General features: G+C 41.9%; 1 protein-coding gene across 4 annotated transcripts in view; it reads left to right on the forward strand.

Annotated features, from left to right (window-relative positions):
- uggt1 (UDP-glucose glycoprotein glucosyltransferase 1) overlaps positions 1-16835 on the forward strand; it is a 32860-nt gene extending 16025 nt beyond the window's left edge. For 3 of the 4 annotated variants that reach the window (XM_026151289.2, XM_080293887.1, XM_080293888.1), the window contains exons 17-41: positions 1226-1357; positions 2337-2501; positions 3397-3517; positions 3802-3900; positions 4089-4112; positions 5445-5539; positions 6081-6287; positions 6428-6559; positions 6692-6822; positions 6897-6992; positions 7215-7317; positions 7441-7520; positions 7854-8043; positions 8307-8465; positions 8620-8705; positions 8844-8928; positions 10649-10737; positions 10820-10924; positions 11089-11173; positions 13835-14017; positions 14334-14494; positions 14607-14721; positions 15253-15369; positions 15865-16009; positions 16095-16835. In XM_026151289.2, the coding sequence (XP_026007074.2) occupies positions 1226-1357; positions 2337-2501; positions 3397-3517; positions 3802-3900; positions 4089-4112; positions 5445-5539; positions 6081-6287; positions 6428-6559; positions 6692-6822; positions 6897-6992; positions 7215-7317; positions 7441-7520; positions 7854-8043; positions 8307-8465; positions 8620-8705; positions 8844-8928; positions 10649-10737; positions 10820-10924; positions 11089-11173; positions 13835-14017; positions 14334-14494; positions 14607-14721; positions 15253-15369; positions 15865-16009; positions 16095-16114 (2925 nt within the window). In that variant the 3' untranslated portion in view covers positions 16115-16835. The remainder of the gene's footprint in view (positions 1-1225; positions 1358-2336; positions 2502-3396; positions 3518-3801; positions 3901-4088; positions 4113-5444; positions 5540-6080; positions 6288-6427; positions 6560-6691; positions 6823-6896; positions 6993-7214; positions 7318-7440; positions 7521-7853; positions 8044-8306; positions 8466-8619; positions 8706-8843; positions 8929-10648; positions 10738-10819; positions 10925-11088; positions 11174-13834; positions 14018-14333; positions 14495-14606; positions 14722-15252; positions 15370-15864; positions 16010-16094) is intronic. The other variant, XM_026151290.2, reaches the window with a different exon arrangement.
- The last annotated feature ends 2408 nt before the right edge of the window (positions 16836-19243 follow it).

Genomic DNA, 19243 nt, shown 5'->3' on the forward strand with positions numbered 1-19243 from the left:
TCAATTAGCCAATTTTCATCACAAAATATAGAAATCACATGCGGGGTCCCCCAGGGTTCCATCCTCGGGCCCCTCTTATTTAGCATTTACATGCTCCCGTTAAGCCAGATTATAACCACCAATAATATTAACTACCACAATTATGCAGACGATACTCAACTTTATATCTCAATGTCACCAGGTGATGTTGAACCTATCCAAACTCTTAATAAATGCATTGAGCGAATTAACAACTAGATGTCTCATAATTTCCTTCAACTGAACAATAACAAAACTGACTTATCTTTGGACCCAAAAAAGATTGATTAAATATCAGTAATCAGCTCAAACTGGTCCAACTAGAAACTACCGACCAGGCCAGAAATTTAGGTGTAACAATGGACTCAGACCTGAACCTCCAGGGCCACATAAAAGTTATAACAAAGTCAGCCTTCTATCACCTGAGGAACATTTCTAGGATTAAAGGACTGATGACACAAGGAGACCTAGAAAAACTCATCCATGCATTTATCTCTAGCCACCTTGATTACTGTAACAGTATCTTCACAGGTTTACCCAAAAAATCAATCTGACAACTGCAGCTGATTCAGAACGCTGCTGCTCGTGTTCTCACTAGAACCAAGAAAATGGAGCACATTACTCCAGTTCTAAAGTCATTACACTGGCTCCCTGTAGCTCAGAGAATAGACTTTTTAAAGTGCTTTTATTAGTTTATAAGTCCTTGAATGGGTTAGCACCAGAGTACATTAGGGATCTGCTATCATGGTACAAACCATCCAGATCAGTTAGGTCCTCCAGCTCTCGTTTATTGACCGTCTCTAGAACCAGAACTAAACATGGAGAAGCAGCTTTTAGTTTCTATGCTCCTCACATCTGGAATACTCTATCGGGAGAATGCAAAGCAGCAGAGACACTGAACTCTTTTAAGTCTAAAATTAAAACTTACTTATTTAGACTTGCTTATGAGTAACTGATCCTATTATGGCTCTCTATATGTTTTTTTTAATTTTTAATATAAATTATTGTCTTGATTATTGTTTTATTGTAAATGCTTTCTTGTAAATGTTTTCTTGTTTTTTACTTTTATAGTGATTTATGCTTTATTTTTTGTTTTATTTTAATCATGTAAAGCACCTTGAATTGCCTTGTGCTGAAAGTGTGCTATACAAATGAAATTGCCTTGCCCACTTGTTCATCCCGTTCTCTTCTCTTCTCCCTCTTATAGATGTTTAACCGTGTGCCAGTTGGTGGTCGGCTGAGTGTCGGGGATGTAGTTAAAGTGCTGGAGAAGAAGTTTCCCTACGTCGAAGTCAGCAGTGTCCTCGGAGCCGACTCCAGCTATGACAGCAACAGGAAGGTGAGTCGAGCAGGATGTTTTTTCTGTTCATATTATTAATCTAAAATTACATTTTTATTAACACAGCAAATCTAAGTGTACAATTACAGTCAAAAGAGCTGTATGTAGCACCAGAATAAAAGGATAACTGAGCAACTCAAGAGTAGTTTGATAATTCATCAGTGGATGAATAGTGGTCATTTTATTAGGTACACACATTAAACTGCTCACAAACACAAATATCTGAGCAGACAATCACACGGCACCAACTCAACTGAGCGTCAGAAATGGGAAGAAAGATTATTTTAAGTCACTCTGACTAAGGGATGTTTTTTGGTGGCAGAGGGACTGCTCTGAGTATTTCAGAAACTGCAGATTTATTCCGATTTTCCCCACGCAATCATCTCCGGAGTTTATAGAAAATGGTCTGAAAAAAGAGGAGAGAAAAAAAATCAGTGAGCATCAGGAGAAAAAACCCTTGTTGTAGTCAGAGGAGAATGGCCACACTGCTTCATGCTGATAGGAAGCCAACAGTAATTCAAATAACCACTGGCTACAACCAAGGTATACAGAAGAGCATTTCTGAATGCACATCATGTTAAACTTTGAAGCAGCAACCACAGAAGACCACACTGCGTCACACTCATGTCAGCTAAGAAAAGGAATCTGACGTGGAGTATCTGTCGTCTGATGGCTGCTTCCAGTAGGATAAAATCATCTTAAAGTGGTTTCTTGAACATGAGAATGAGTTCACTGTACTCAGATGACCTTCAGTCATCAGATCTCAATCCAGTAGAGCACATTTGGGATGTGGTGGAATTGCAGCAACTGTACAATAGTATCATGTATTTAAGAGGTTTTTAGATGCAAGAATATTAAGTGTGATTTTGTTCTAAAAGAGAAATAGAACAGCCTTTTTAAAGTGGTCACCTAAAACTGACTGCAGAGCCGAATAATTAAGGGTTAACCAGATAACATTTCTTTCTTTCTTCCCTTTCAGGAAGGACGGGCATACTATGAGCAAACAGGAGTAGGCCCGCTGCCTGTGGTCATGTACAACGGGATACCTTACCAGCGTGAACAGCTGGACCCGGATGAACTGGAAACTGTCACCATGCAGAAAATCCTGGAGACCACCTCATTCTACCAAAGGGCCGTCTACCTGGTCAGTTACAATCACATTTACAATAAAAGCTCATTATCTGCCATATCATTATTTTATTAAGGGTTATTCCAAAATACAGGTTTTAGAGCATCAGTCACAGTTTCTAAAAAAAAAATCTGTTGCTGGACTTTAATTCAAAACAACCAATAATATATCTCAGTTTCATCTTTTGATATTTTATATTTGTATTATTTTGAACAATATGCAGAAAACTGCATTTTGCCTTAATTTCACAAGCAAACTTCAAATCTATTCTCATTTTTAACAATAAAAATGTGTTGTTGTTTTTTCTAAAAAGTACTTCATAAGATATATTTATTTGTCAGTCCTTTTTCTTTTAATTAGGTTTTTCTTTCCTGGACCTGCTACAAAATCTTAGTGTAAAATTAAAGGCAGAAGTTAAGCCACCATAAAGTAAACTTGCTAAAGTACACTGTCTGTCTTTGAGGTCATAAAACAAATTCTCTTTTCAGCAGGATCTTTGTGAGCATGCCATCTGTCATTTTTCCTCTTTTAATGTCAGCCCATCACACAGAGGAGCCAAATCTTTGAATTGATTCTTTCAAAGGATTTCTAAGGAATTTAAACACAGCAAGCAGCATTTATTTTGGTGGCTATAGAAGTCTTACTGGTCAGCATAGCATTAGTCATCCTACCTACCTTTTCTCTTTTCTTTTTTTTAATGTTTAACTCAAACTTATTCAGAGAAAACTTTCTAAACAAGCACCCGTAACTGCAGTGAAAAGGCCATTAACATTTAAGAAGTGCTTTTTAAACTGTGAGCAGGGAAATCTTGCAGAGAAGGACCTCCTGCATGACTGTCAGCTCTGCAGCTAAAGCGACGACTCTGACTTTTTACTTTAACCTCGCACGTTTCCTCTCATGTCACTCGCAGGGCGAGCTGGCTACAGACCACGATGTCGTCGACTTCATCATGAACCAGCCCAGTGTTGTTCCTCGAATCAACCCCAGAGTGTTGTCCACCAGCAGAACCTACCTGGATCTGTCTGATACCAGTAAGTATGAGGGTTTCTTAAATTTCAATTTTTTTTTAGATCATCCTCAGAAACTAATGTGCTGTCTGTGACATGGATGACTCAAAGCTTCATGTAGAAGCACAGTTAGTTTTCCAAATATTCTTCAACCATTACTGCTACTATTTATTTCTATTTATTTGATGATTATTATTTTGTTGGCGTTTTTTGCAGTACAGATATGATGTAATCAAAAGTTTGTATATTATAAAAACATTTGCTCCAGAATCGATACTTTACTCCTTTTTTTTCATCTCGTTTTGCAGATAACTACTTCATAGATGACTACGCTCGCTTCTCAACGCTAGACACAGTAGAGAAGAACACAGCTGTGGCCAACAGCATGAACTATATGACAAAGAAAGGTAAGAGCACTCTGGCATCTGATCACTGAGTAGAAAAGCATGCCTGTGGATTTTTTTTTCTTGTTGTTACTTGTGAAGATAAAAAATTTCAAAGCTAAACTCTCTCCTGGTGTATTCTCCTTCTGTCCCCTCCTCCTCCTCCTCCACTTCCGCCTCTTATTCATGTGTTTTTAAATTCCCTGCATCAGGGATGACCACCACCAACAGGCATGGTAATCACCCTTTTTCTCCACATTATTCCCCCTCCTACTCACTTGCTCTTTTTTTCAGTTTTCTGTTAACGACATTGTTGGCACCGTGTTTGTGAATCCACCACCACTCCTCCATCTGTGTTCAGTTCTCAAAGGACACAAATGACTAATAATTATGCATGTGATAATTGTACACCAGTCTCCAAGCATGAGTACCAAAATTTGTTTATGTAACTGCTCACTATAACGTTGTTTGTTCCAGTGGGAGAGCATGATAGTTCACCCAGTATGATTTCAAAGAAACTGCATGAAAAGTTTGAACGGTGTGATAAGGAAGCAAAATTTGGAGCAGAGAGCAGCACTTTAACACTCAGTGGTCACTTTATTAGGTACAGCTTGATAGTGCTGGTTCCTTCAGAGCTGTCTTAATTGTTTGTACGTGCTGGAAGTGAGTCTCAGAGGTTTTTGGTCCATATCAACACGATGGCATCAAACAGGTGATCTATTGGATTGAGCTCATTTGAGTAGAGCGGTCATGTGATGTTCAAGAAACCAGTTTGAGATGATTTGAGCTGTGCAACATCCTGATTCATTGGGCGTAGCTTCTGTTCTTAGCTGACAGGAGTGGCACTCGGTGTGGTGTTCCACTGCTGTAGCACATATGCTTCAAGGTTCAACATGTTGTGCATTCAGAGAATCTGTTCTGCATAGTGCATACTTGGTTTTTTGAGTTACTGTTACCCTATCTGGCTATTCTCCAACAACGTCTGGCATCAACAAGGCATTTTCACCTAGAAATTTGCAGCTTATTGAGTATTTTCTTTTTCTGACTACATTCTCTAAATCCCAGTAGATCAGCAGATTCTGAAACTCTCATACCAGTATGTCTGACACTACCAACTATCCCATGGCTAAAGTCACTTAAATGACCTTTCTTCTCTATTCCTATGGTCTGTATGGTAAATAACGCGTGTGTGTGTGTGTGTGTGTGTGTGTGTGTGTGTGTGTGTGTGTGTGTGTGTGTGTGTGTGTGTGTGTGTGCGTGTGTGCGTGTGTGTGTGTGTGTGTGTGTGTGTGTGTATTTCTGATGAGTTGCTTGCTTGTTTGTTTTTTTTAGATATAAGTGACCTTGATCCTTGATGTTTTTATGTGAAGCTGTTTGAACTTCTATATGTGATATTGGGCTATAAATAAATTTGAACTTAATGAACCGTGAACAGGCGTACCTAACAAAGTGGCCAGTGAGTGTATTATCTTTGTTTGCCAACACCATTAATACCACTGAAGTTGATCTGTAGCACAACTGTGGTTGTTTATTCTTACCTCGTGTCTTTCTTCTTCTGTGGTTGTCAGATGATGCCTACATTCGTCCTGTGACTTTCTGGGTAGTGGGAGATTTTGACAAACCCTCAGGACGCCAGCTCCTTTATGACGCCATCAAACACATGGTATGAAATGAGCTGTGTTTAAAATAATTGTTATACAATTTTTGATGTCAAGTAAACTGTATAAAACAAATTCTGATACCTTCCAAAAGTTGCTTTTTCACAAAGGATATGTGACCTAACCACCACATAAAGCTACTACTTGATGTTTTTATTCTGCAGCCTGTGGCTGCTGCAGACTTTTATACACAGCTAGGCTAATGTGCAGCTCGCTATAGCATCATTGCGTGCAGACACAAGAGTGATGACTTTATTGTTGTAGAACTTGAAGGAGAGAAAAGCAAAAAGGCAGAATGCCAAAAAGTAATTGTGTTCCTTCGCACAAAGAAAAACACGGATGCAAAGCAATGAAATGTGGTCTGTGACATTAACCAAATAAATGCACATGCTTGTTAAAAAGAGGTGAACCAGTTTTAAAACTGAGACTGTCCACTCTGTGTATCATAGTTTCCTTTACAGTGATACTCATGTGGAGTTTAGCTTATAGACGGTCAGAACATTAAAGCCTGCAGAAGCTTACCATCTCTCCCCTCTTGTACAACAGAAAACCAGCAACAACGTCCGACTGGGGATGATCAACAACCCGTCAGCTGACGTGTCTGCTGAGACGACCCGCGTCACCAGAGCAATCTGGTCCGCCATGCAGACACAAACTGCCAATAATGCCAAGAACTTCATCACAAAGATGGCTAAAGAAGAGACCGCTGCGGCCCTGCAGAAGGGTGTCGACGTCGGCGAGTTTGCTGTCGGGGTGAGAGGGTTACACACAGAATCTAAACAGGATCATGGCTTAGTGGCTTAGTGCAAAGGCACTAAGCCATCCTAGTTTTTTTACTCCTAATTTGTCCTTTTGTCAGCTGCCTACAAAAATATCTATGTTTTTTTCTTCAGGGTATGGATTTGTCACTGTTTAAAAGTGCGTATGAGGCTTCCAAGTTCAACTTCCTGCTTTCCCACGCTGCTTACTGTCGAGATGTGCTCAAACTGAAGAAAGGACAAAGAGCAGTTATCAGCAACGGAAGAGTGAGTCAGAAATTTTAAACCTGTCCTAGATGTTGTATAGGTTCAAATATAGCTTATATTGATTTCAAAAATGTCCATCTACCCACATTTGCTGTAGTTATTCAGTCAGTATTTTTGTTTTCTTCTTGACAGATCATAGGTCCGCTGGAGGAGGCGGAGGTGTTTAACCAGGACGACTTCCTGCTTTTGGAGAGCATCATCTTAAAGACTTCTGGAGAGCGCATCAAAAGCAAAGTTCAGAATTTTGGAATCGAGGAGGACAGGTATTTTCAGGCTCCTCTAAGAAGAAGTTTACAGATGAACTTTTCTTGTCGCGCTAACACTTCATTTTTCTCAGGGCCAGCGACCTTGTGATGAAGGTGGACGCTTTGCTCTCGTCTCAGCCTAAAGGAGAAGCCCGTGTGGAGTATGGCTTTGCAGATGACCGCTACAGGTACAGCTGTGTATAAATCAGATGAGCAAGATTTCTTTATTGAGTTGAGAGGTTTAAAAAGTGAGTACTTCACAAGGGTGATTTGATGGTTTATTTCAGAAGGGAGACCTTGAAGAGGTCGGTTAAAGTTTTTTTGTTTGCTTTTCTTTCTGGAGAAAGCAGGAGGATCTTAAATAGGTTTTGTTTGCTTGATTTTCTCGTTGATTTGCTGTTTGCTGGCAGTGCTGTGAAGATTCGTCCCAAAGAGGGAGATGTATATTTTGATGTTGTTGCCGTGGTAGATCCAGTAACCAGAGAAGCTCAGAAACTTGCTCCTCTTCTTCTGGTAGGTTATCTGTGATAACTCCTTTGAATTTGTGATCCATCATGCTTGTATGTCCAGTTGATTTATTTCCAACGTGTTCTGCTTTTGTTCTGTGTAACACCTTTCTCTCCGCGCCTCCTGCAGGTTATAAAGCAGCTGGTAAACGTCAACCTGCGTGTCTTCATGAACTGCCAGTCAAAGCTGTCAGAAATGCCCCTGAAGAGGTGAGAAAACAAGCAGTTTCTGTACTCCATGCTGAAATTGTACATCCTGGTAACACCTTCATGGTCTTTCTATTTCCTCTCCCACATCACTTTTCATTTATCCTTTAGTTAAAGTACAGAATCATCAAATATCATATTATTATGCAGGTTTATAATAATATGGACATCTGCTAACAAGTTGTTACCGTTCCTGAATCTTTTGATGTTGCTTCATGTGCATATGGCACTTACTATAAGTCAGGATTGTTCTGTTAAAGCAGGCAGGACGTGGTATAAAGACTCCTCCACCATATAAAAGTTCACCTGCTTTCTGCTTGTGTGTTTGTCTTCCAGTTTTTATCGTTACGTCCTAGAGCCAGAGGTGGCGTTTCAGGCTGATGGTAGTTTCTCTCCTGGGCCTATAGCAAAGTTCCTGGACATGCCCCAGTCTCCACTCTTCACTCTAAACCTCAACACTCCCGAGAGCTGGATGGTTGAGTCTGTGCACACTCGATATGATCTGGACAACATTTACCTGCAGGAGGTACAGCAGTACATCTGTTTTTAGGCAGGGTTGCTTGTTTGTTTGTTTTTAATTCTTTAATTTTGCTGTTTCAGTAACTCACCTGGCTGGACAACATATAGATAATATAAGTAGCTTATATATTGAACATTTTGGAGTCCAGTCCTCATTGAGACCTTCAGCTAATTTGGGAACCATTATTAATGTGTGTCTGTGGAGCCCCTGGGCGCTGATATCGGGCTGCATGAAGTAAACTTTCCTTGGCTGTGCTTCCGTGTTTGCAGGTGGAGAATATTGTAGCGGCAGAGTATGAGCTGGAGCACCTTTTGTTGGAGGGCCATTGTTTTGACGTCAGTTCGGGTCAGCCTCCACGTGGCCTTCAGTTCACCCTGGGAACCGAGTCTGAGCCCGTCATCGTGGACACTATCGTCATGGCAAACCTGGTAATCGCTTCAAAGCACGGCCCTCTCTATAACACAGCTTTGATTTGTTATACTTTAATGCTTTTCTACTTGATAAATAACATATTTTTTACTTTCCTAGACATTAATATTCTCTCAGCCTGAAATTGTAAATCTCCTTTGTTCTGCTCTGCAGGGTTACTTTCAGCTCAAAGCCAACCCAGGCGCCTGGATCCTGAAGCTAAGGAAAGGGCGCTCTGATGAAATCTACAAGATTTACAGGTAATAATGTGCAGAATTGGCTATATTCTGTCACATATAAATGAAATGTCAGCCACTCCTCTTTGCTCCTGGTTTTATAAATTAATCTGAAACTCTCTCTTCTAATGTTTTCATTATCATTTCTTTCTTCTGTTGCAGCCATGACGGCACAGACTCTCCAGCGGACTCGGACGACATTGTAGTCGTGCTGAACAATTTCAAGAGCAGAATCATTAAAGTCAAGGTCGGTTCACTTGCAATGCAGTGACGTCTTTCTGGCACAAAAGCACAGAAGCAATGGCAGGAATCTGCCCTTCAGCACTGTTAGCTGGATAAATCCAGGATGGAAAGTTGGTGAGCAGAATATCCAGACTGCTCAATTTCTCAGGTTTCTCATAAATTTTAACGAGAAGCAGAAACTGCAGTCTGAACTGAGCCGTTTTGAGCTGAATAAATATGTAATTTGTGCAAAGATGACTAAAGTAAAATCAGACTTTGAAGCGGTATTTGCATATGACAGATGTGCCCACGTGCCAGTGCATTTTTCAACTACAGACAAAAGCACATACACATTAAGCTTCTCTCACCTCTTTGTTTTTCACATTAAAAAGCCCATATTATAAGTTTTGGGCTTTAGTGGGATTTATAGTGTTTTGTTTGTGTTCGTCTTCTCAAAAATTCTGAGAAGTTGCAAAAGTATGCTTCAAAATTGTCTTCCACCATTCATCTACATCACTGTGTAACACATTTCCATAATGCCCACCAAACAGCTTGTTTGGCCCTTCCTCAAAGAAGGAGCAGCTGCCTCACAGTCGACCTTTATTCCCTCACTGTGCTTACTCTAAAGGTTAGCCACAAGCAACGCATGCCAGTTTTTGTAATATTGGCTGCCAGAGTGAACAATGTCTTCACTCCAGGTCTTGCTTATGCCCCTTGACCCCTGTGTGGTAAATACAGTCTCATCTCCTATGCAAAAATATAGGTAAAATCCAACAACACTGTCAGCTTTTACTCTCAGGTTGTTGACCTGCTGTTGTGTCTATGAGTGGAGGTTTTTGCAGGAGAGAGGTTTTCAACAATAGGTGTGGTTGATGCTTTGTGTAGGTTGAATGCTAATTGGTTGACAAGTGTGCTGGGAGGGGAAGGGAGCGACAGGCACTTCATATTGTAATCTAAAGACTCAACAATATTAGACGACTCCCTATGAGCAAGCGCTTGGTGACAGTGGGAAGGAAAAAAACCCCTTTAACAGGAAGTAACTTCTGGCAGAAGCAGGCGCTAAACCTGCCGTGACCGAGAGGGAAGATGCTGCATGAAAAGTACAGACAGTGACTATCCTGAAAACTTCATTGTTTATCACTTCAGCTCTTTGTTGTTAGCTCTTCTCTGTGGCTAATTGGTGAACCAACAACAGCACAAACAAGAGACTATACTTGTCTGTTGTCTACAATTCTATTTCCAAAATTTAAGATAAAAAGATGAAAAGCTTTTGTGACTAAACTACTGTGAAAGTCTTTCATAAATATGACATCTGGCCCAGTATCCACCCCATGTCTGTAGCTCTGCTCCCAGAATCTGAGGGTCCTGAGACTCTGTGGATTACTCGTGTTTTTGAAGGCAACATCGCCGCAGCATTAGCTTAGCATTAGCTTTGATAATGTGCCCAAAGAGCAAAGCTGTGTAAGAAAGCAATCACCTGAAGCACTTTGACTTAATATATCGAGAATTGCACTCTTGAACTCATGGCAACATGTGAACATGCGATCTCGTGTGATCTTAAAGCCAATACAAAATTTAAGTCAGAGTAAAAACTCAACCACTAATGTTTTGTGTAAGTTTCAGTCCTGAATCAAAACCACATCATATGATATTTGATTCATATTTTAAACAGAATAATTGATTTTCTTCTTTTCTCCTCCCACAGTATGTTGTGACTGACTGAGTTATGATTGTGTGTTGATCAGGTCCAAAAGAAGCCAGACAAGTTCAGCGAGGAGCTGCTGAGTGATGGGACGGAGGAGAACGACACTGGTTTCTGGAATTCTCTGACCAGGTGCAGCTCAAAACAGTGATCTCATTTTTCATTTTCAGATGTTCAAAACTGTCAAATAATCGCTTTTCATTTTGTCTTTCAGAGGTTTCACGGGTGGAGGCAAGACTGAAGAGCCTAAGCAGGACAAGGAAGATACGATCAACATCTTCTCTGTGGCCTCGGGGCATCTGTACGAGAGGTTCCTCAGGTGGGTGTCAGAGATGTGACCAGGCAAAGAAAGGGGATTGTTGTGTCAGCCAAAAATCCTTGAAAGCGAACATCCCTGCTTCTTCCTTATACTTTTGATTTTAGAGTCTTTTTCTTCCCAGTTCTGTTGCCACCAGTCTTTTTACTGTCCTCCTCCTCTCTCAGAATCATGATGCTGTCAGTTCTAAAGCACACCAAAACTCCCGTCAAGTTCTGGTTCCTCAAGAACTACTTGTCTCCCACTTTTAAGGTAGGATTTTACTTTATTTTATTCAATTTTTTGCCTCTGGTGTTACTTTAAAACTCAGCTGGCATCTCGTCACTGATGTGGAAATCTTCTCCAATGGCTGCAGCTTTTTCTCTGTCCAACATCGATGTGAAGCTCAAGCAGAAACGTGCAGCAGGGATCGGATTACTCCCTGATTTTTCTTTTAAATATTCTTTCGTTTTTATGTCTAAAAATAATTTGTGTGGGAGATACTGTTGGCTTCTGAAGGTGCTGCAGTTTAGTGGATAGGATGCTGAATGTATTGCATGTTTTAACACGAGCGTAACAACCTTTGCTTGCAGGAAAACAGAGAAATGTGGGATGTACTTAGTATTTCACTAGAAAACAAGTTATTTGTTTAAAGCACAGTACACCCACGGTACAGTACTCTGACAGAATAGGCCCAAAGGAGCATTTCTCTTATGTTCTCACCATAAAAGCAGACTAAACCTTCCTAACGCTGCCGAGTGCAGCTAGTGTGAAGAAATGTAACAACCACCTCACTGACGCTGTTTTCATACATGACCTCTGGACTATTTCAGGAAAATTGGGTCAGGAGGTTGTCCGAAGTTACTCACATGTGACACACAGCAGTGAACGTTTGAGAAGCACTAACTGGACATTTTTTGTGCCCACAAGGCGTCACACCTGAAACCCATTTGTTCGCGGTGAAACCACCGGAGTGTTATTGAATATCACTCTGAAGCTGACGGCTGATCCCTTGTGGAAGTTCCAGGCTCTGGTTGTCGGGTCATGTGTCAGTCAGCGGTATCCTGCTCTCTCATTGGTTGTTGCTTCAATTGCTCGCCCGGAAGCTTAGAAAGTTTGTCAGGTCCCGGGCATTGGGCATCGCCAGCGGTTATTTCACCCGTAGACGGTTTGAAATGTGAATTACACTTCTGTGTCTGATCTATCTAATGTGGCTTTGATGTGACTGCACCAAACATTTATACTAGTCTTCAAAGATTTAAGCCCATTCATAAACACTGAATCGAGCAGCTTGTGCTATTTCTGTAGCACGGCACAACAACAGCCTTCTTTCAATAAAAGAACCAAGCAGACGGCTGCAATAGGAAAAGAGATTATTTTTAAGTCAATATTGAGCCAAAAACAGTAACAGCAAAGTGTAGAAAACATATTGTCATAATAAATGTGAATTCAACAAAAAGTAATTCAGTGAAAATTAAATACATCACAAATATTAAATTGGTAGATCACTGTTACTGTTAGATTTGTATTGTTGATTGTCATTTATGCTTAGAAATATTTAACCATATATGCTTAGAGGTGTATAATCATTTGTAGATTGAAAGAATGTCTCATCCTAGGAGGTCTGTAACAGCTCTGTGTAGCATGAAGGGGGAGGGCGTTCACTCCCTCTACAGAGTGTTCCAGCGTAGATCACACCTCCTAGGAGAGGTCGTATCTTTTCTTATTGATTTATGGTATAGCAAGCACACGTATATCTGTTTAAGTATAAGAGCCTTTTGTTCAGATGGACCGCTAGACTCCTGGCACCAGCTTTGGGGAGTCTTCACAGGGTCACATCTGGATCTCACACACACACACACACACACACACACACACACACACACACACACACACACACACACACACACACACAGGCAAGGTACTCTTTGTGTGTATGTAGACGTCATATGTTAATGAACCGATGCATATTCATGTAACCTCAATAAAAGAACAGTGGTACGGGAGAACGGACGAGAGCAACTGGGGTCAGGCGAAGGAACGGCGCTTTGTCCGGTCTCTCCCGTGCACGAGAAACATGAAGAACTTTGCCTACTGGTGTCTTGCTTTGCAGTGTAATTATATTGTCCTCAACGTTCCAGCGGATAGGTTCAAGCTACAAACCTATCAGTTACCATAAATAAGATTTAGTTAAAAATAAACATCAATATATATAAACAATTTAAGAATAATAAAATCTGCTAAAACTGAGTGTAATCATACTTATTTCACTTGAAAATTTCTATGAATGAGTTTCGTTCCTCAGTAGATTACTGCACAATTTTATACAAACATGTGGCATTCACTTTACTTTTGATTTCTGCTGTCCTACAAAATCATCTGTCATGCCACATATTTCACTAATTTCTAGAAATCCTACGTAAACAACACAAAACTCAACATTTAGAGCAACTATTCAACCACAGAATGACTGCGTTTCACTTAGCTTACCACTCTTAGTTTCAGTGTTACAGATGTAAGAGTTTTCTGAAGTCCAGAAGAACAGTGAAGTTTGAAATGCTTTAGGCCATTACTGATTGGTCCGTGCAATAATGTCTCTAGCCATCACATAGCCTGCTCTTTGCCAATTGGCTGGGAGCAGTTTGTGTCCTTCTACGACCTCATAGAGCAGCATAGCAAGGCCAGATTTGCTGTCTGTTGAAGTTACCGTCTTGTTTTGGTTTTTTTGGGGGGGGGGGGGTTGGTCTTACATTGTGTTTATTTAATTTTGCATTTTCGATATTTGAGTCCATTTTCATTAAATCTGTCAGGGGTCAGTTGTCGGTCAGCTGTCAGCCTGTTTATGAATTATTTATGGCCCCATATTGTCAAAGGGGAAAATTATGAGGTGTGCACATGCTGACAGCTCTGTTCCTGTGTGTCACCATCTTTCAGGAGTTTATCCCCCACATGGCAAAGGAATACGGCTTCCAGTACGAGCTGGTCCAGTATAAGTGGCCCCGCTGGTTACACCAGCAGACGGAGAAGCAGAGGATCATCTGGGGCTATAAGATCCTCTTCCTGGACGTGCTGTTCCCTCTGGCCGTCGACAAGATCCTGTTCGTGGATGCTGACCAGGTTTGCTCACATGTAGCTGTGCAAACACAGTCACTCATCCTGCATCTGTCCAAATATTTGTTCTTTTACTATTCAGTAAAGGAGGAAACTGTCAGCTTCAGAGAACCTGTTCAATATAATATTCCTCATGACTGCCATGAAGTACTAAAAGGTTTGGAAGTAGTTTTATAGAAAAGTTTGGAAGTGCACACTCAGTTTTGCTCCACATGAGTTCCTAGACTTTTTTTTCCTTTTTTTTATGTGAGATATGTTCTCTACTTTTTATTTTTACTGTTTTGTGCCAGCTAAGCTGTTCACACCTCCTCCTCTGCTTCAGATCGTGCGCACAGACCTGAAGGAGCTGCGTGACTTCGACCTGGAGGGAGCTCCGTACGGATACACTCCATTCTGCGAGAGCCGCAGGGAGATGGACGGATACCGCTTCTGGAAGTCCGGATACTGGGCGAGCCACCTCGCTGGACGCAAATACCACATCAGGTAGACGCTGATCGCTCAGCTCCAGTGTCGCAATCAAGTTTCAGCAGCATTTAACATCAACTATCTGCAAACATGCTTTCCTGCAACTTTCACGTGTTACCATCGTTTGCAGCGCGCTGTACGTCGTCGATCTGAAGAAGTTCAGGAAAATAGCTGCAGGAGATCGACTCAGAGGACAGTACCAGGGGCTCAGCCAAGACCCCAACAGCCTTTCCAACCTCGACCAGGTCTGACGCTCTCTTCACTCACTGTCTGCATTCGTGTTTTTATGTACACGTGACATCAGAGCCACGTGTTTTATGTAAAACAGCCATATGTTTTTAGATTGATTGAACACTCTTCTCCAGTTTTTCAGTGAAGACTTTAGAGCAGCCTCGCGTTAGCGTGCGTCTGTTCCTTGTCGCCGCTCGTGTTTACTCGTCATGTTCTGCTCTGCTTCTGATTTCACGACAGCGCATCGCTGGTTTTATGATTGCGGCATTGTTCAGCAGCTTTTACATTTCAGGCTCTGATGTCCTTGAGCACAGCGACAGGACAAACTGTAGTCTGTGATTGCAACTTGATTACTACGCAGCTGAAAGAAAACATAAAGACAGCCAACTGTGAAAGTACACAGGGGAAGCAGATGCTGCTTCTAATGCTTGTTTGTACATGATGGTTCAACCTTCCTAACAATAGTTTTCCCTTCTCTGCTTTTAGTTAAGCTCTGCACTTTTTCTCACTAGTTTGTTTGTTTATATGATTTGATTTTTTTCCAGGATCTTCCAAACAACATGATCCACCAGGTGCCCATAAAGTCTCTACCTCAGGAGTGGCTGTGGTGTGAGACCTGGTGTGATGACAGCTCCAAGAAGAGCGCCAAAACAATAGATCTGGTAAAGAATGCTTCTTTTTATTTAACTGTTTTCTGTACAGTTTGTCAGAGTTACAGAGGATTGATGGCAGTTTTCTAAAGATTCACATGTATCCTTACAGCCACTAGAGGGCAGGCAGGCTTAAGAATGAGTTCACATTAAAAATAAGACCACCTTCTTCTTCCACCACAGCAGATCATCTGCTTCCATCTCACCCTGTCCCTAGCATCCTCCTCGGTCACACAAACTCTCTGCCTGTCCTCCTCTACATTCATGAAGCTTTCTCTTTTCCTCCTGCCTGGCAGTTTTATATTTAATATCTTTTGCCCAGAATATTCACTATCCCTCCTCTGCACATGTCCAAACCATCTCAGCCTTGCCATGAAGGTTTTAAATAGTCGTTTTATAGGTGGACATAAATCAGTTTTGATGCTGCATCCTGTTTTTGTACCAAACCACATTATGTGACCCATGATATGAGCTGTTTTGTCTTTTTTCTCATTTTCCCAATATCAGTGCAACAACCCGATGACCAAAGAGCCCAAGCTGCAGGCTGCGGTGAGGATCGTGGCAGAGTGGACCGACTACGACCAGGAGATCAAACGCCTGCAGGCCAGAATCCAAGACAGAGCGAACCACATGGCGAAGCAGCAGGACACAGGTGCGCCTCGCTCGCAGAAACCGATACGCGCAGCTTTCCGCATTAATCACTCAGACTAACGTCTCTCTCCTCTGTCCTCTGCCAGATGCTCACACGGAGCTGTGAGGCGCTCGCTACGATGAGGCGCTGAACTGGACTCTGTTTAAAGAGTCTGCTTCAGAACGACGCTCCTCTCCTGCCTCGGGGACTGCTGACAGACTGACCGACTGGTTGAAACAATCTCCAGTTTTTTGTTCTTTTATAGGTTTCGGTGACTGTGTGGGTGCAAACTGTGAGGATGTGTTTTGTGAAGCGAATCGTGCATTTTTTTTCTCCCTGTAGTTGAGGTCAGTCTGTTTGCACTGATTGGGATTCTGGTTCTGGCTTTTGTAGAAGCACAAAGGGAGGAGGACTTCAGAGAATGGTATTGCTGGTTCATTTTGGTGTTTATTTGCTGTATGTCAAACATCTGGTGCTGGGAACACTTTGCATTCGCTCATTTGAAGCTGTTTGGTTTTTCTCTGGATTGCATAAAGATACAAGTTCACGTGAAGGCTGTGATTTTAAAGAAAACAAGGAGAAGCACTGTAAACTCTCACCCACAGGTGTTTGACCTGAAAATGAACATCAAAATCAGTAGGATTGTTGTCACTGTGACTCTCAGGTACAGATGTTGCAGCATAAAGTCAGAAGCTGATCAAAGTTATACTCTAAAGGGAAGAGGAGCCTTAAAAATTTGGCTTAAAGCAAAAGTGATTTCTGTTCTTTGGTAACATTGATGGATTTGTCATCTTCATCTTGTTTCGGCTGTCAGATATTTTTGTTAAATAAACTCCGATTAATGGGTGGTCCAGTGTATTTTTGTTTACATGTGATTACTTGAACAATATTCTGCTTTAACTATTTACGTCCTATGCAGATTCTCCTAATCCTGGTGAGAAAGCTAGTTAGCAGCCAGATAAGTACACTGCTGAAAAAGGAAACATTGGATCACATGATAACAGCAAGTCCGTTAAACTTCAGGGATATCATTCTGTCCTGGTAGGAAGCATGAACCACTGTGAGTCCAGATCACCTGCTCTGGTGCAAATCACAGTGACATCAGAGGCAACAACCAGACTGCCCCTGTAGCCCTCGTGACTGCTTTTTCTCTAGTTTTGGTTTTTGCCTAGTGTCCTTGTCACATCTGGCAGCATGAGGCAGTACCTGCAGCCCATGCTTGCTGTCAAAAGAAGCTTTGCTGTGTCTCCCAGCACAGCCTCAAGACTGTGGAGGAGCTGCAAGGAGGAACGGGAGAGTAGCCAGAGCCCTACAACATGACCTCCAGCAAGGTATTCATGTGCAGGCTGTCTGAATCAGAGTCCACGAGGGTGGTGTGAGGGCCTGACGTCCCTTTGTGGGACCTTTTCACCCCAGCACTGCGCAGCTTGACAGAACACCAGAACTGGCCGGTCTGACGCTGGGACTCCGTTCTCCCATGTGGAGAGCAGATTCACTCTGAGCCTGAAAGAGTGTGGAGAAGCTGGGCAAATGTTTCACTGCTTCCAACATCATCCAGCATGACAGGTTTGGCAGTGGGTCAGTGGTGATCTGGGGGATTCATATCCTTCAGTCACACAGACCTCCACAGGCTGCGCTGGCGTTACCAGGATGGCATCATCAGACTGATTATGCAGGCCAATGGCTAGACTGTGTAGGTAGTTCCTGGATGACAAAGTAGTGATGTCACTTCCTTGCACCAATCTGAATCCACATGAGAAACCAGCCTTTCTGAAAAACACCTAGGATTATCAAATTTATCTCTTAGGTGCATTTACTGTGAGACTAAAGTTTCCACTGTGATTATGTCACAGCTAGAAGTGTAATGAAGACAGTATGGATATTAACAGTGTACCTTTTTTGCATATAAGACTGGGAAACGACCCCTCTCACACATGTAGCATGTCGTGATGGTTCTTGTTCTCACATTATGCACAGCTGAGTTTCTTAAAAACAGATCTGATGGCAACATCTGGATCTGCCACAATGCCGTTTAATATTACAGATCTACTTTTTCCAGAGCAGCGATTCATACTGTGATCTCGTTGCACATCACTGCTGGTCTCTTCCTTTCCCCCATTGTTTACTGTCATCTTACCTCTACCAACCATCAGCATCTGCATACTCTCTAAAGCGTAACTCTCTTGGTGCAGGGCGTCCCATTTCTGCCCCCGACACACAAAACGTGTTACTGGAAGGTTTCAGACTTTTATTGTGATCCATTTGAAAAAAGGTTTTACAAAAAGGTAACATTCAATTTTTACACCAATTCTTTAAAAAAAAAAAAAAAAATCACTTAAAATAAGGTTTTGATACAACAAAATTCAGTTAACTAATGGCTTCTATGAACAATGTGAAAATAAGATAATATACATGTAAATGAATGCTACAAAGATGAGGACGAACAAAGGGATTACATCAATTAAAATAAAAAATAAAAACACACAAACAATGGCATTGATTGTTTTGCTTTTTCACTTGAGTGACATCTGGCCAGAATTACCAACAGAGCGGTTATTGCAAAACGAATCCCACAGCGTGTGGCGTGCAACTGGAATGTGATGACACAAAAAGAAGCAGGGGGGAAAAAAAAAAAAAAAAAAAAGTAGAACTGCCTTTAATGAGGCCGATTTGATGCATCCGTTTTCTTCACATGGCAACACTGGTGTGTGCAGACTCCTCCTGCAGCCAACAAATAACCCAGAACGCTTTAAAACCTATGATTCCCATCATCGTGTGGCTTCAACATAGACGACACCCAGACCAGCAAAGAGACGTGGAGAACTGAAACATAACAAGAATTAACCCCCCCCCCCCAAAAAGGAAAAAAAAGGATGTGGTGTTTCTTTAAATGTTGACAAGCACAGCGGACGGCGTGCTCATGAAAACAGATGCTGAAAGAAGTTGCTTGCATTTGTTTCCCCCTCCCCTCCCCTCCCCTCGTCCTTGAGGCAAAAATGCAAACTTCAAACCGGTTAATGGTGGCACTGTCATCTTAACCTGACCAGCCAGCTGCGCCCGTGCTCTGCGTCGAGCAGCGCGCGGCGTGACATCAGCACCGCTGCCCTGACTGGGCTGGAAAATAACCTGATTTGCCGTCTTACTAAAGTCTGTAACGCCAAACGCGAAGCCCCTGTGAGCAGCTGGTTACCTTTAGCACGACGACAGTGAAGGGAGGGGGGTGGTACCAGACTGCTGGATTTTTTTCACTCTCAA

This window comes from Astatotilapia calliptera, chromosome 19 (genome assembly GCF_964374335.1).
Source record: "Astatotilapia calliptera chromosome 19, fAstCal68.1, whole genome shotgun sequence".
NCBI classification, from domain to species: Eukaryota; Metazoa; Chordata; class Actinopteri; order Cichliformes; family Cichlidae; genus Astatotilapia; species Astatotilapia calliptera.